We start from the raw sequence: 16,841 nt of genomic DNA on the forward strand, positions 1-16,841 counted from the left end.
TTATTGATGCCTACTCTGTAATACATACTGAGCTACGCTTCACTTGCTTGTTTTCTATATATTTATTATTGAAGCCCTTGAGCGTTTGATGTTGCATCCAAATATGCCTTAGAATTGTATGCAAGGCATTGTATCTAAATAAGCTTAGAATGCATTACGCATTAGCTGAATTTTTAATTATTAATGCTACTACCTTAATTTATCATTCTGGTAAGCCGGTTTGTACCAAGTGAAACAGAAGAGGTAAATTTTAATGGGAATAAGAACAGAAGGAAATGTCTGGGGCATGGGCTTCAGCTATGGGTGGGAAGGCCGAAGAGAATGCAGTGGTCGGTATTACATATCAGGGTGATGGAGGAGGGGGCACAGAAAGGGGTTTTCAAGTCCTATCTGCTGCAGAGGCTTAACATTTTCTCACACAAGAGAAAAACCACTCTCTCTGTGTAACCCACACAAAGTTTAACCAACCTGTCCCATGTCCCAGCATGGAGCTACCGTTAGCAGAAACGCCAACCCCAAACTGGAAATAACTGAGAGGCAATTTAAATCTTTAGTGACATCTGTTGAAAAACACCCAAGAAGGTTTGTTTTAATAGCCACAGGAACACATCCTAAGATCCTCTTGCATCGTCTCTTTCTGAACTGTGCTCCGTGTTCTTCTCTTTCTCCGCCCCCCTCCTCCAAAAGTTTCATGGTTCTCTCCAAAACCTGGGATGTCCACCTTTCTGGTTTGTTCACCTTTTCCTTCTGCCTCCCAAGGAAATGTAATATCTTTGACTTCCACAGGCTTCTTCCTCCTGGGATGAGGGGAAGCAATGGGGAGGGACTTTCAGATGGAGGAAGAGAATATTCGTATTTTTCTCTTACCCATCTCAAATACATTTATATTAAATGAACCCTCAGGGTACCCAGGTGACTCAATAGATTAAGCATCCAACTCTTGATTTCAGCTCAGATCAGGACCTCAGGGTCCTGAGATCAAGCCCCATGTCAAATCCCAGGCTGGACATGGAGCCTGCTTAAGATTCTCTCCCTCTGATACCACCTTACACCAGTTAGAATGGCAAAAAAATGACAAGGCAATAAACAACAAGTGTTGAAGAGGTGGAGAAAAGAGAAACCTCTTACACTGTTGATGGGAATGCAAGGCGGTACAGCCACTTTGGAAAACAGTGTGGAGGTTTCTCGAAAAGTTAAAAATAGAACTCCCCTATGACCCAGTGATTGTCCTACTGGGTATTTACCCCAAAGATACAGATGTAGTGAAAAGAAGGGCTACATAGACCCCAATGTCCATAACAGCAATGTTCACAATAGCCACACTGTGGAAAGAGACAAGATGCCCTTCAACAGACAAATGGATAACGATGTGGTCCATATGCATTTGGAATATTACACAGCCATCACAAAGGATGAATACCCAACTTTTGTATCAACATGGACGGGACTGGAGGAGATTATGCTGAGTGAAATAAGTCAAGCAGAGAAAGTCAATTATCATATGGTTCCGCTTATTTGTGGACCATAAGGAATAGCATGGAGGTCATCAGGAGAAGGAAGGAAAAAATGAAGGGGGAGAATCAGAGGGGGAGATGAATCACAAGAGACTATGGAGTCTGGGAAACAAACTGAGGGTTTTAGAAGGGAGGTGGGTGAAGGGATGGGTATTAAGGAGGGTATGGATTGCACAGAGCACTGGGTGTTACACACAAACAATGAATCATAGAACAATACATCAAAAACTAATGATGGACTGTATGGTGACTAACATAATTAAAAAAAAAAAAAAGATTCTTTCCCTCTTCCTCTGCCCCTCCCAATTCTATAAATCCCTCTATGGAACAGCAGAAAAACAGCAGACTCTGATTTGAAGTCCTTATTGCTGAGTAGCAATCACCATTCCTATTTTTCAGACTTTTTGCTACCAGACCACATCTCCCATGAGGCCCAAAGGAAGAGCTTAGAGACTTCTAGAAAAATGCATTCACTTTTTTCTATAGGCATGAGCCACATCTGGCAGAGCGGTCAAAAAGTTTGGGTGTCATTTTTAGCACCATTTCTTCAATGAAGCTATTTTCATTCTGCTTTTGACAGATGCATACCATAGATTCTATGGAGTGACAGTCTCAAACCTTAGCTGGCCGTGCTCACTGCTGTGACGCCTTATCGCCAACACAATGAAATATAGCACTGAGAAATCGGTTTAATTACTCTGTCCGAGACAAAAAGGCAGCCATAATTACTGTGGGGAGAAATTATTTAAAGATGCTTTCATTCTTCATCTTGGAGAACAATTCACCAGGCTTTCCATCTACTGACACAATGTATACTTTGTTTGTATAAACACGAGCACTGTATAAAATTAATGGACAACAAGTTCAGTCCTAGGTACAATGAATCATGGAAAAACAAAGTGCTTGGCTGTGTATATTTGAAAGGCTTGGGGAAGTGGTGACATCTCAGAAAACATCTGCAAAGAACAGCCATCCAAAATGCTTGCCAGACACAAATGGATTTCACCCATTATTTATTTGCAGGGAGGATGTTTCTGTGGGGCAGAACCTCCTCATCTTTAGACTCCAATCTCAGCAACATTAGGGGCACAACCCTCTTCTAGACATGATTTTCCATTACAGCTTTGCTCCTTGTTGTTTGTTTTTCATGCTAGGTGGATTATTTCTGAGGTTAGGGCTTTTGGGCACTCACAGAACATTTTCCATTGGTACCTTTGTAGCTTTTCCTAAAACAGGGACGGTGTTCTGGCCAGTAGTATTGGGAAGGGGAGGCTCAAGACCGTTCTTTGGACCTTTAGAGGAAGGAGAATTGTAATGAAGAATATCGAGACAGTGTTTTATTTAAGCACCCCCTTCCCCCCCCCCAAGAAAACAGCACAGTATTCAATGATTAAAACCAGATTGGCAATGTTGACTCTTGGGACCTCCTCTCTCTAATCTCTGTTTCGCTGCCCACACTAAATGATAATAGTAACACTTACTCTGAACTAAATCTTAACCTTCTTTCATCCTCAAAGAAGACTCAGCTAGATAGGGTAAGCATGAAAGAAAAGGGAGAAATGAGAGACCGTTTTTAATCTGAATTGCTTGGATCCTTCCCACCTACAGGTGAACAGGGATATTGTGTCGGGTCTGAAATATGTTCAGCATACCTACCGGACTGGGGTGAAAGGTAAGGGACCCACACTTCACACTGTCCCAAACTCTGTCCCCCACTGATACTTAAACTTCTTCTTTTTAAAAATTTTAGTCACAGACTCATTTAAGAACCTGACAAAAAGCTTTGAACTCTCCCCCTAGGAAAGAGCACACGTATACTTCTGTCTAGACACTAATGGCAAATCCTACATTCAGAGATCTAGTTTAGACTGGGTCAGCCACTAACCTTTAGCCTTAGGCCTCTGTGATTTATTATTCACAAAGGGGAAGAGTAACCAAGATAAATTTGGATAAAAATGGAGTCTATTAAAAAAACTCTCAAAAGTTAAAAAAAAAAAATAGTTCAGAGGTATAAACCTAAGGGTCAGCAAAATCCAAGACTGGAAGTTTCTATGGTTCTATCCAGTGGTGTGTGTGTTTTGGGGGAATAAGAGTTGGAAGTAGCATGTGGGCAGATGTGGAGTGATGATGGGGGAGCAAGGAGCAGCACCTAATTTTTAAAACAAAGAAACAGAATTCCTTCTAGAATTAAGAAAAGCTATGAGGGAGACATAACACAGCATTATCTGGTCTTCAGTTGCCCTTGACAAGTTGTACCTAAACTGTATGTGCCTTGGGGAACTGCCTTCAGTTTCCTTCCAACGCTACGCGCAGGGTCAAATGAAACTTGGAAAGGTGATGGAAGTACTGGTACATTTCCCTTTGACCTTGGGGGCTCTCTTCTTCCAGAGGTGGGAAACAGTGAGGCATAGGTCAGTTCCCCCAAATTAATAAGCAAAGGGTTTGAGGGGAAATTGTTGGACAAATTTGCATAACTTGGGCAACCACTCAATTACTCAAATCCCGCAGAAGGTTGTTGACCTGTAAGATCCTAACCGGTCTTTCCAGGACCAAGTCTCATTGAAAAAACAGTTCAATTTCCTGTTTTCCTTTGGGTATAGAGATTATGTTGCCTCCCTTAGTCAAGAGGATAATGATATGTCTGTAGCTGTTCCTCCAAACTTACTCACAATATTTAACAGCCAACTACACATTGCCTGCCTGTCCCTCCTCCTGCCCACCTTTAGTTATACTTTCTAATGCCCTCTTTTTCTTAATATATGTCCCAGTTATTCACCTATTAATAACTTTGGTTGGCTATTTTCAACATTCGTCCCAGTTCTTCACTTTTTTTAAAAAAAAAACCAAATTATCGATTTCCCCTTTCTATGCAATTCTTCCATCCATGATTTCTGTTCATTCTGATCACTGGCTGTTACCTCACCTCCCCAACTGATATGTTCATAGAATGATAGTTTATAGGTAGGAAGTCCTTAACATTCATTATATAGAGAAAGAAACAGAGGCCCAGAAATATCATATCGATGTAAGTGGTTGCAGAGATGAGACCAGAATTCAGGTCTCAATTAATGAGGGATTTTTTAACAAGATTTTTATTTATTTAACAGAGAGAGAGAGGAAACAAAAGCAGGGGGAGTGGGAGAGAGAGAAGTAGGCTTCCTGCTGAGCTGGGAGCCCACATGGAGCTGGATCCCAGAACCCTGGGATCATGACCTGAGCGAAAGACAGAAGCCTAACGACTGAGCCACGCAGGTGCCCATAATGAGGAATTTTTTAATGGTATAACCTGCTATAGCTCCATAATAGAAGAGTCTTGATCGCCATAGACTTAAGGTGCTAGTTTCCCAACTTTCCTGATAGCAACAGCTGTGAGGCTTCCTAAAAGCACTGATTCTTGGGGCACCTGGTGACCCAGTCGGTGAAGCTCCTGCTTTTAGTTCACGTCATGATCCCTGGGGTCCTGGGATAGAGCCCCTGTATTGGGCTCCCTGCTCAGCGAGGAGTCTGCATCTCCCTCTCCCCCTGACCCTCCTGTTGCTTGTGCTCTTTCTTGCTCACACTCTTTCTCTCTCAAATTAACAAATAAAATCATAAATAAATAAATAACAAAATAAAATAAAAACACTGACTCTTGACACTGCCTGTAGCGGATTACTGATCCATAGTTTCTGAGAGCGAAACTGTATTATTAAATGGCACGCCAATAAAACACACACACACACACACACACATACATATATATATTTTTAAAGGTAAAAAAAAAACAAAACAAAACAAAAAAAAAGATGCCCAGGTACATCTGTTGTTTAGCCCGGTTTGGAAACTATGGCTTTTAGTTTTGGTCACTGTAGGCTGTGCTCCAAATTTTCCAGTTTTCTGTGTTTGCTTTTCCTCTGTCAGACGCTTACCCTAATGAACTTGTCTTTCTTCCTAGTGGACAAAGCAACATTTATGGTTGGCAGTTATGGGCCTCGGCCAGAGGAGTATGAGTTCCTGACTCCAACTGAGGAGGCTCCCAAGGGCATGCTGGCCCGAGGCACTTACCACAACAAGTCCTTCTTCACCGACGATGACAAGCACGACCACCTTACCTGGGAGTGGAACCTGTCCATTAAGAAGGAGTGGACAGAATGAGCACATCCACCCATCCCTCTCCCTACCTCGCCATCCAGAAGTACCCTCTCAGTCACGTTCACCACCCTGGCCCTCCTCCCTGTTCACAGCTGGATCCCTTCCCTAATGCGCCCCACATTCTATTACCAACACATCTTATCCTGCAATGTCTCAAGTGGTCCCTAGCACAAGAAGCTTAAAACCCAGGCTTTAATCCTGCCCATTCCTTCTGGGCCCCCATTAAGGCCAGTTCTTCAAAATTCTTCATTTCAATACCTAGTCATTTAATATTTCCTTCTACCTTTCCCATTGGAGCAGCTAGAAGTCAGGAAATAGGCAAACCATCATTAACAGTCCTTTTGCCTTGGGTTACAGTAGCTCATTCCCACCCCTGGATTCTTCTGTGGTTGCTGCTGGCTCAGTGAAGGTCCCTAATCATGTTCCCCACCAGTGGAGGTTCTTCTTTTCTGGGAGACTGTAAACAGCATAAGAGAGTAAATAAAACAATTATATGATCTGACTGAGACCCTCTTTTCCCTGCTTTCTTCCTTCGAACAAATATGATAACTAGACTGTTTACCTTTGTGAGTTTCCTAAGAGGGCATGTGGGCTGGACACAGGAGAAAAGGTATTTACATCACTGGAAACAGTTTGGTCTCCCTGTTCCAGTGTGATGAGCAGCAGATATTCAGAATATGAGTAGTAGAAATCTTGAGTTATTTCACCTTGTAATAGTTCCACATGGAACTTTCTCCCAAGCTTGAGACCTCTGTAACCCAAGGCCTATGGAAATCCCATCTTGGATATCCAAGGGCATCTGTGGGCTAAATCAGACACCACCTCTTTCCTGCTTATGATTTTTCAGCGTAATCCCATCACCTGGAGAATAAGATCCTATACTTTTTATATAATACCCCTTACAATCTGGCCTAAATTCAATTACTAATAGTTCTCTCACACGTTACATTTTCATCTCCATGTTTGGCTCTTTACACAAAACTCTCAGTCCACCTTTGTTGCCTGACAACAGCCTATTTATAGAGGACTTTGCTTACACATCCGCTGTAGGAAGAAAACTTTCACTAAACCCCACCACTGTCTTAAATGTCCTGAAGTCTGTATTCTCATAGTATCCTATGGGTTTCTCAATTTTTAGTCATGTCTTGTTTTATATTTATGATCCACTTGTCCATCTCTCACACTAACAGTCTAAGCTGGGACAGGCTGGATTGGATCTTACTTACCTTTGTATCCCTAGTGCTTAGATCAATACCTGCAAATATTTCCTTTTTTTTTTTTTTTTTTTAAATCCATATGAATAGACTCCACTTTCTTCTTCTGGTTGGTTATGTTCTGAGATCCTGTCACAGAATTTGGTCTTTTATCTCAAAAGTTGAAGGTTCCCAGAGAGCCAGCTGCACAGTTCCCAGAACACTAACAGCACCACAGCCAATTACCAGGAGTGGGCTGCCCTGAGTTGGTCTCCCAAAAGACAAAGTCCAGGGCTTGGAGAAGGAGCAGGGAAAGAACAATGGAAGCTGACCAACCCAGACTCCTATTTCTATTATTTCTTTTCACATGGCGACTGTTCCCAGAAGTTGCTGCAGAAGTTCAGGAATCATCAGGTAAAAGAAAAAGCACTTGGGTGACCATACGGTGAAAATGTTATTAGGGGAAGGGAAGGGAACATGGGAGTGCCCTGGGTCCTTTTGCTCCAAACAAAGAACATTTCCAGGAAATGGAAAATGGATAAAGACCTGTGTTGCCCAGTGGAGAAAAAAGAAATCTAGGGTTGTCCTTCAGAGAGAAACCATAAGGTGGGGGCACCCTCCATATGTTAGTAAAACAATAAGGCTTTGGGATAATGGCAGTGCCCCCAGAGACCGTCATCTCTTTGGCCTTGGTATAGAGAGAAAAAGTAGAGATGCCCTCAGCATTTAGAACTCCTCCTCTCCCATACCTTCTGCTTCTCTCTCTCTCTTCCCTCTCTAGATGGTTCTGCTGCTTCTCAGAAACCCGTGTCACTCACAGATGTTCCAGCAACCATGGAATTCATTGCTGCTGCTGAGGTGGCCATCATTGGTTTCTTCCAGGTTTGTCCCTGTTTCTGTTCCCATAAAGAACCAGGAGCTTCCTGGCCCAGAGCAGCCATAACAGTCACCTGCTGGCCAGATGATCCTGCACTAGAAGTCAAGGGGTACAGAGTCTGTACCTCTCAATCGAGACCTCTCAATTTCAAGACATTCCCCACCTCTGAATTATGTCTTTCTCATACTTGCTTCAGGAGTTCTGAGGTTCCTCATTATGGGAGTGCTCTGAATCTTAAATCTGTATCGGGACTGCTGAGGCAGGAATTAGAGTAAATCCAGCTTCTATCATCAGGCCACACAGTAGCCAATGGTTAATCTCTGTCTAAAGTCTTACCAAATAGGGAGTCCCTCATCCTTCTATCTCTCCATTTGTTCTGAAATGCTGAAAAAGGATGACCTTTTGAATATTGAAGGCATTAGCCGCCATCTTCCAGATGGGCTGCCTGGCTAATGAAAGCAGCCATACATGAAAGGGCACCACTCCGGCATTTTTATCTTTCTTTGAAGGTAACATCTGGTTATTCTCATTGATCAAGCCCTTGCTCTGATTGCAGACCTTCTTATCCATTTCCATTAATTAGGTACAACGCACCATCACCCTAGCAATTTTGGATACACAGCAAATACACACAATACATTGTCATTGACCAGGAAATGGCTGCAATGACATGCAGGTGGGGAGGAAGGCGGGGAGCCCATTTCTTGGCAATGAGAAATCGGAGCTGGAGACCGCAACAGCCACCCTCGGGAAGGCAATGAAAGTGGGAATGGAGGAATTTGCAATAACTTAAGCAGCCACCAGATGCCGTTGGTCATTTGATCCATGAGTAATTCCACACTAAGGAGAATTAAAAGGGGGGGGGGGGAGGAGCCTAGATTAGCACTAGTTCATAGCCTCGAATGAACTCCATACACCATCTCCAAGGAGCAAGATATCAACTCCCTCTGCTTGACCCCAGAGGCAAGGCTAGTCAGTGTCTTTTCTTTTTCACACTTCCCCTCCTTGAGGCCAGAAAGATGTCAGGAAAGGATATGCTCCCTCCTGTTCATTGCCTGGAGCTGCTCTGGGCAAAGGTCCTCTGACAGCAGGGAAAATGATGCCAGCTTGTCAAGGAAGGGCTGGAGTCCTTACTCAGATGTGGCTTCCCTGCTCCCTCCTGCAGGGCTTTCTAGAGTCGGAACAGCCCAGGAATAGTATCTTCACGGGCACTATCTCAGGCTTAATGCAGGGAAAGGTGACTATTCTTTCACATCCACACAAATCTTTGTTAATAAAACCTCTAGGCTTCCATTTTAATTTCCTTTTTGCTTTTTTTTTCTTCTTCTTCTTCCTTTTTGGCCCTTTGACAGCACCTATTTCTTATTTTTGCATTTCTTCTTTCCTCCACAAATTGTTCCCAAAACTTTTGCCTACTCGGGTGGTCAATGACAATGTAGGCAAACTTTGCAGGCCTATATAATTTGTGGGCCCCTCTCTGCCAATAAATTACAAGCTTTATGATAAGGCCAGACAGAAGTTTCAGGCTGAGCTACAGTTTTGTAGCTACCTATTAGCCCACTCAGCCTGGAAAATTCAACAATCCCACTGTGAATTGAGCCTGCAGTCTTGGAGGTAAGTGCTGTTTCATCTGATTCGAAATCAAGTCTATGATTTTTTTTTTTTTTTATGAGTAAGCACATTTATTCTCTATTTCTCTCCTCTCCAACATAATCCTGTGGGTTTTTTTTTTTTTCTTCTTCTTGTTCTTAGGATTTAGAAATACCAGCAGTGTCCCTATTCCATAGTATGGTGCAAAACTTCCAAGACGTGTCCTTTGGAATCAGCACCGATTCTGAAGTTCTGGCCCACTACAACATCACCGGGAACACCATTTCCCTCTTTCGCATGGTAAGTTGGGTGGGCTGCTGGAGCTTTCTTTCTGTTTTTCCTTCGGTTATGGATTTATGAACTTGTGAGCCTAGAAAGGGCTCTTTGCCTTTAATACTAATGAGGGTGCCAGGGACCAAGGAATCAGGGACAACAATGACAAAGATGGCGGCTCCCCTGAAGTTTCCCAAACAGATGCTGTCATGAGGTGGAAGGAGGACTAGACTGATTGTCAAGAGGTAGGATTGCAACATGGTTTTGTCACTGACCAGACAAGTGACTTGCACAAGTCACTTGACATTTTTTAGCTTCAATTCCTTCATCTGTAAAATAAAAGAGTTTGACCGTGTCATCTCTAAGGTCATCTTGAGCTCCAAAATTTTATATTTTTATATCCTTGCGTGTTCACATACATTTACCAAACATGTATTGAACAACCACTGTGCCCTCTGCAAGATACTGAAAATAAAACATGTTAAATATGTTCTCTGTTCTCATAGGTCTTAAACTATAGTTGAGAATGTAAACATAGTTTACAAGTATCTACAATGCAAGTCGTTAAAAGGATAAATGAAATGTAGGGATTTTGGCAAAAAAAAAATGATGAAGGAGACAACTGAACTGGGATTTAAGGGAAAGATAAAATTTGGACAAAATAGAGAATTCGTGTCCAAGGTGGGAATAACATCAAACTTAGGAAACAGTGATCAAGCCAGTTTGACTGGATCTCAGGGTAAGTGTTTAGAGAAAATAAATATAAGAAGTTTGATTGAAACCATATTATGGAGAAATGTGAATACCAGGTTAGTGGGTTTACATTTAATTTGGTTGGCACTGCAAAGCCCTTAAAGCCTTTGGATCCAGGAGTAACATGAGCAGGAATGTGTTTTAGCAAGATGATTTTGGCAGTGATGGCTAGGATGATGGATTGTTAAGCAAAAACACAGGAGTCTAGAGGACTTTTGTTAGGCTGACAAAATCAACCATGTACTAAAGCTCGGAGCAGTAGAGTGGGGACAAAAGAAAGAGAAGAAAAGGGGGACCTGGGTGGTTTAGTTGGTTAAGCTCCCGCCTTAGGCTCAGGTCATGATCTCGGGTTCCTGGGATCAAGTCCCACATCAGGCTTCCTGCTCAGTGGGAAGTCAGCTTCTCCCTCCCCCTCTGTCCCTACTCCCTCCCCTCCTCCTGCTCCTCCCTTTGCTCTCTCCTCCTTCCTCTTCTTCCTCCTCCCTCCTGCTCATGAATGCACAAGCACACTCACATACTCTCTCTCTTTCAAATAAATAAATAAAATCATTTTTAAAAAATAAAAAAAACAAGAAAGTTAAAAAAAAAAAAAAAGAAGGCAGGTCCTGCTAATGGTCAAACATGAAATTTCTGGATAGGAGGCAAAGTTTAAAGCCGGAGTATGTAGGAATAGTGAGGGCATATACAAAAATAGGGATTTCTGATGCCTTATTAGTTGTAAAATGTGTATTGTTGGTGGAATATTAAGATAAAGATGTATGGAATCTACTGGAAATTCCAAATGGCGCGAAAGATAAAGTTATCAAGATCTCTGTACAGTCCTTCCCCTTCTAGCTTCCATCCTATATATTTCAATTCTCATCCATATCTCTTTTAAATGTATTTTATATTCAGTGCCTCCATTTTCTTCAAGCTCTTAAATACCCTGCTATCTGACTTATGCCCCACACTCCATTAAAACTGCTTTGTTCCAGGGCGCCTGGGTGGCTCAGTGGGTTAAGCCTCTGCCTTCGGCTCAGGTCATGATCTCAGGGTCCTGGGATCGAGTCCCGCATCGGGCTCTCTGCTCAGCAGGGAGCCTGCTTCCTCCTCTCTCTCTCTCTCTCTGCCTGCCTCTCTGCCTACTTGTGATCTCTGTCTGTCAAATAAATAAATAAAATCTTTGGGGAAAAAAAAAAAACTGCTTTGTTCCAGTCAGCATGGCTTCTATATTTCCAAACCCAATGAACACGCTTTAAGTCTTATCTAGGTAAACGTCTCTGCCATTTAACATTCTTTCTTTCCTTAACTCCTAGGAACCTACTTCCGGTCTTCTTTTCTTAGTCTCCTTGAGACCTCTGTCTCCATATACACTGCTCCCTGGCCCCAGTGCTCTCCCCAGTCTGGATTATAGAATTCATGTTCCATAGAAGCCCGAACTATTTTGTTTACTACTTCAATGACAGAACCTTAAAAAAGTGTCAGTCATGCAGCAGGTGACCATTGTTTGTTGAGTGAATCAATGAATGAATGAATGTATTTTCCTTAGGTAATACAGTTCTTTTTGTTTGACTATTATGTGTCTGCTGAGGATCTGAAATGTTTTATCTCTAGCCTGGGACCTCTCTCATGATTCAAATGCTTGTTGTATATAACTATTTGGGATATTTTCTTTCAGCATTACAGCTCTAACATGTTCAAAACTGAATTTATGATCTGTACCTGCTGAGTTACGCTCTTTTCTTTAAAATACTTTTATTGAATGGCTATGTTCATCTGGTTTAATTTTTGCCAGTTGTACCTCAAATCTAATTGAAGCTATATTCCCCTTCACTCTTTCTACTTCATTCCTCATTTAGGCTCCTAGCATCTTTGGCATAAACCATTTCAATAGCTTCTTAATTATCTCCCTTTGCTACTTCGAATCCAATTTCTAGATTGGTATCACAATGAAGTATTTAAAATGCAAAGTGGACCACAACACTCCCTTCCTAAAAGCTCTTCAATATTCTCCATTTCTTACAGAATAAAACCAAGATATTTAATGGCACATATAGTCTTTTATGACCTGGCCACTACCTGCTTCTCTAGTCCCTTTTCTAGCACATTCCCATGGTAGGTTTTACCCTACCAGAGAGTGATGATACAATTCCATGACTTCACACAGGCCCCTCCGTAGCATGCCACCACCCTGACTGCCACCACCCCGTGACTTAGCTTCCAGCAGCGAACTTCTCAGATTCCGCTGAGGCATTGCATCCTTCACGATGCCTCTGTGGAATCTTCAAATCAGCCTACCTGTGCCTCTGTACTTCTGTATCTCTATTTACATTTACCACTTTAAAGCACATGTTACGTTTCTCCATGTCTGTCTCACCTAACAGTGACATTAGACCATGAGTTATCCAAGGGCAGGGACCACGACTCACTCACATTCGTACTCCAGAGCTCCACCATATGCCTCTGGTCATGAAGACACTCAGAAGGCTTGAGAAACTGACTCACCACCCAAAGTCCATCTGAGTCCCTAATCCTTTGCCCACCTGGACGGTAGCTGCAGGTCGTTCTTTCCACCATTGTGAAATAGGATTAAACCAAGCTCTTTGGTGAAAAGCTTTGGTTAGGCAGGTATGGAAGGTTAGACTAATGCCTTTCACATGACTGCTGAAACCCTGGGAGTAACCCTTCCATAGGAAAATGCTAATCAGCTACACGTCCACAAGTTCTTTTCCCAGTTTGCTGTTTATAAATCTCACAAAGGCCTGATATAAAAGTCTTAGTACTAAAAAATTTTTTTTAATTAAAAATTTTAAAAGAATAAAGAAAGAAGTCTTCATGCTACCAAGATACACAAGTGAGGAAGAGAAACCGGTGCGGTTGCTTCCAATGTCTCTACTGGTTTTTCGATCTCTAATGGGTTCATTAGCCTGGCTTTCAGTGTATACTTTATAAAGGCCTGTTGATGACTTCCCAGGGCTGATACAGGTCTTTAGCAACAGTTTTTTGTTTACCACTAGTGTCGGACCTACTCTGAATGAACTCCTGGGAACCCCGTGGATGAGATCATTGATGTACCATACCAAAACCAAACACACCGGCTCCTGCCCTATTCCATTGGCTTGGTCTGGGAGAGGTTCAACCTATGCCAAGCCAGCTTTTAGATAAACGTACCTTTCTCAGTTTACACTTTCAAAACTTTAGTCCGTATTCTAACAGAATTATTATTTAGGAGTTTCAAATTACTTTTTCTTTTTCTTTTCTTTTTTTCAAGGAACATCAACCAAAACTATTTTTTAAACTGGGAAATGTGAGCCTGTTGCGAGTATCTTCAACTTAAATGTACAGTCCCTTCTGTATGTTTTGTTTCTTTGTTTTTAATTTTTTTTAAGATTTTATTTATTTATTTGACAGACAGAGATCACAAGTAGGCAGAGAGGCAGGCAGAGAGAGAGAGGAAGAGAAGCAGGCTTCCGCTGAGCAGAGAGCCCAATGTGGGGTTCCATCCCAGGACCCTGAGATCATGACCTGAGCCGAAGGCAGAGGCTTAACCCACTGAGCCACCCAGGCTCCCTGTTTCTTTGTTTTTAGTGCCTAATTTATGATAACACTGTGCTAGGTGTTTTTCAGTGTTCTACCATTTAATTCTCAGAAGAATCTGATGAAATAATTATTATTATTCCTGCATTATCAGTAAGAACACTAAAGCTCCGTATTCTGTATTCTCACAACTATGGAATAAACCGACGTCTGATTCATACCCAGCTTTGCTGTCTCCAAAACACTCCATTTCTATGATACTGTAGTGACTTTCTGAAGTACTTAAGCCTGACGAAAACCTTTCTTTTTACTCCTAGATTCTATCAGGCTCGTTCTCCAGCCTATTTATTTAAACCTTCTCCTAAACCATTTCTCTACCCCCCCCCCCGGAACTACTTAAACCCTAGGATTATTTCTCAGGATTTAATCTAGACATTACATATTTTGGCAAAGAAATCTCAGGATGTAGACAGAGAATTTTCAATTTTAAAAACATATTTAGAGATAAGCTGAAATCACAATAAGTGGAAAAACAGTAAGACTGTAATGAGAAGACATGACTGGATGCTTTGAACTGTTAGAGCAGGGGCGCCTGGGTGGCTCAGTGGGTTGAGCCTCTGCCTTCGGTTCAGGTCGTGATCTGAGAGTCCTGGGATAGAGCCCCACATCAGGATCTCTGCTTGGTGGGGATCCTGCTTCCTCCTCTCTCTCTGCCTGCCTCTCTGCCTACTTGTGATCGCTCTCTTTCAAATAAATAATTAAATACAATCTTTAAAAAAAAAAAAAGAAAGAAAGAAAGGTTAGAGCAATATGAAGCCAGCAAATGCTATATTCTATATATATAATGCTAAATGCTATATATATCATCCTCCAGAAATAGTGCGGGCCAACTATATAAATGGGATCAGAAAAAATTTAAGTCAGTGAAACAATAATAAGTTGTGTATGACAACCTGTTGGGTGTGTACGACAGCTTGTCTTTTGTGCATGTGACTACAGGTAGACCCTCTACCCTGACAGCACCCTCATTGTTGCCTCAATGGAGATGTAATCCTGGGTTGAATAAACCACGAGCCTGTTCTAAAATGGAATCTCAGATATTATTTGAATGTTTATCCTGCTTTGGGTTTCCTCAATCACCTCTATTTTAAGAAATATAATTAGCCTCACTCTGACCCAGTGGGATAGTAATGGAAACACAGTGAAGGCATTCTTTCATTCCTTGGACAGTTATGTGCTGGATTCCTATTATAAGAAATGCACCTTGCCAAACAAAGAGAATCAAAAGGAACTAGTGCATAAAAATAAGCTAATAAATGTTAGAAGTGAGATCTATCAAATTATTAAGTATTTTTTCTCAAGTATATGTATTACCAAATATATGGTGAGCTAAGCAGTTTGTAAAAACAAACCCAGGAACATGAGGGTATTTGTCTCACAAATGATTTCTCAGTGCTATTCAAGACATTTAATACTATAACTGTGGTGTAAACTAAGATGACTTTAATACATTTTATGAAAAACTGGGTACTTAATTAGAGAAATACATAGGAATTCAGAGGAATATTGCTGAACAGGAAAAACTAACCTATTGTAATGATACAGTGTCTAAAACATAAAATAGCCCACTTCAAATACTCTTGGGAAGATTCAAAATTATATTTTAAGGTGGCAACCCCTCTGGTTTACTTTTTCTGTTTTTCTTCTGGTGCCTCTTTTCTTGGGGAGAGAAAGAATATGATATCTCAAGTAAAATTCTTTCCAAAAACTGGAAAAATATGTAAAAAAAAAATTTTCCCCAGCTCTTGGTTTCAGGGTCGGATTTTCTGTCCACTGCATTATGCAAATAATTCCCTTTACAGAAGGGAGATTTCCTGTTCAAATGTTGTTTCCAGGAACCCTACACATGAATGTTCCAGAGTTTATTAGTTTAAGACATGGTGAACTAATCTGCCATGTTTCGTTAAAAGAAGCACTACAAACTGGAGAGACTTCAGAAGACTGGTTTTTATTAAGACTCTTTGCTACTTAGAGAATGTTATCACCCCTTAATATCCTTGGCCTCCAATATACTGCATTCCTGAAGTCCAGAAACACCTGGAGTGGCGGGCACTTCCTGTTCTCCCTGTTCTGGGAAATGGTGAGGGACTGCCTGGAAAAGAGCAGAGAGGGAGGGGCTCCTGGCCACAGCACAACTCGGTTAGCTGAGACGCGGCCACTAGGCCTGCAAGTTCCTAGACAAATAATCAGGAAGTATTTAGACACATGAAATATTAAAAAGGCCCCGGTTGGGATTATAATAATGATGATTTTGATGTTTGCAATTAGCAAAGCCTTAAGTGTGAAGGATACATTCCAGCTGGCAAAGCAGCAGCAAAGAGACTGCTCATTCTCTTTCTCTCCTGACTGTTACTGACTTGAGGAGGAGGATGGGAGGGGAGGGGTTGGGCAGAGACGCCACTAGGAAGACTTTTCTTTTGTTTTGCTATTTCTGCCGCAAGCCTTCTGCTCAGAACTTTGTGAATATTAAAACAATTACATATACAAAGGGAATTCACATTTTTTTAAAGATTTTATTTATTTATTTGACAGAGAGAGAGAGAGATCACAAATGGGCAAGCAGAGAGAGAGGGGGAAGCGGGCTCCCTGCTGAGCAGAGAGCCCAAAGCAGGGCTCCATCCCAGGACCCTGAGATGATGACCTGAGCCCAAGGCAGAGGCTTAACCCACTGAGCCATACAGGCACCCCAGGAGTTCACATTTTAAAATATTCCATTGTTTTGATGATTTTTTCCAAAATTCTTTTGAAGTACATTTTTTTGCACCTCAACATTTATTTGTTTTATAACTTTGAGTTGAAAAGAACAGTCATAAAGTAATTACTCTTTTTTAAATATTTTATTTATTTATTTGAGAGAGAGTGTGAGAGAGAGAGAGTACGACCAGGGTGAGGGGCAGAGGAAGAGGGAAAAGCAGACTCCCCGCTGAGCAGGGA

General features: G+C 41.7%; 2 protein-coding genes and 1 long non-coding RNA gene across 4 annotated transcripts in view; 2 read left to right on the forward strand and 1 right to left on the reverse strand.

Annotated features, from left to right (window-relative positions):
- Positions 1–6,147, forward strand: part of ARHGDIB (Rho GDP dissociation inhibitor beta) — a 36,357-nt gene extending 30,210 nt beyond the window's left edge. For both annotated transcript variants that reach the window (XM_004755776.3, XM_045073478.1), the window contains 2 exons: positions 3,123–3,186; positions 5,449–6,147. In XM_004755776.3, coding sequence (XP_004755833.1) covers positions 3,123–3,186; positions 5,449–5,648 — 264 coding nt within the window. In that variant the 3' untranslated portion in view covers positions 5,649–6,147. The remainder of the gene's footprint in view (positions 1–3,122; positions 3,187–5,448) is intronic.
- The window catches only part of LOC106006124, a 23,969-nt gene continuing 7,128 nt past the window's right edge, over positions 1–16,841 (reverse strand). Inside the window, exon 3 of the long non-coding RNA XR_006604720.1 lies at positions 1–797. This is a non-coding gene — a long non-coding RNA (uncharacterized LOC106006124). The remainder of the gene's footprint in view (positions 798–16,841) is intronic.
- ERP27 (endoplasmic reticulum protein 27) overlaps positions 6,339–16,841 on the forward strand; it is a 23,292-nt gene continuing 12,789 nt past the window's right edge. Inside the window, exons 1-3 of the mRNA XM_004755770.3 lie at positions 6,339–7,252; positions 7,620–7,720; positions 9,468–9,605. Coding sequence (XP_004755827.1) covers positions 7,159–7,252; positions 7,620–7,720; positions 9,468–9,605 — 333 coding nt within the window. The 5' untranslated portion in view covers positions 6,339–7,158. The remainder of the gene's footprint in view (positions 7,253–7,619; positions 7,721–9,467; positions 9,606–16,841) is intronic.

The sequence above is a fragment of the Mustela putorius genome, unplaced genomic scaffold, assembly GCF_011764305.1.
Source record: "Mustela putorius furo isolate JIRA1106 unplaced genomic scaffold, ASM1176430v1.1 tig00537227_pilon_pilon_pilon, whole genome shotgun sequence".
Lineage (NCBI taxonomy): Eukaryota > Metazoa > Chordata > Mammalia > Carnivora > Mustelidae > Mustela > Mustela putorius.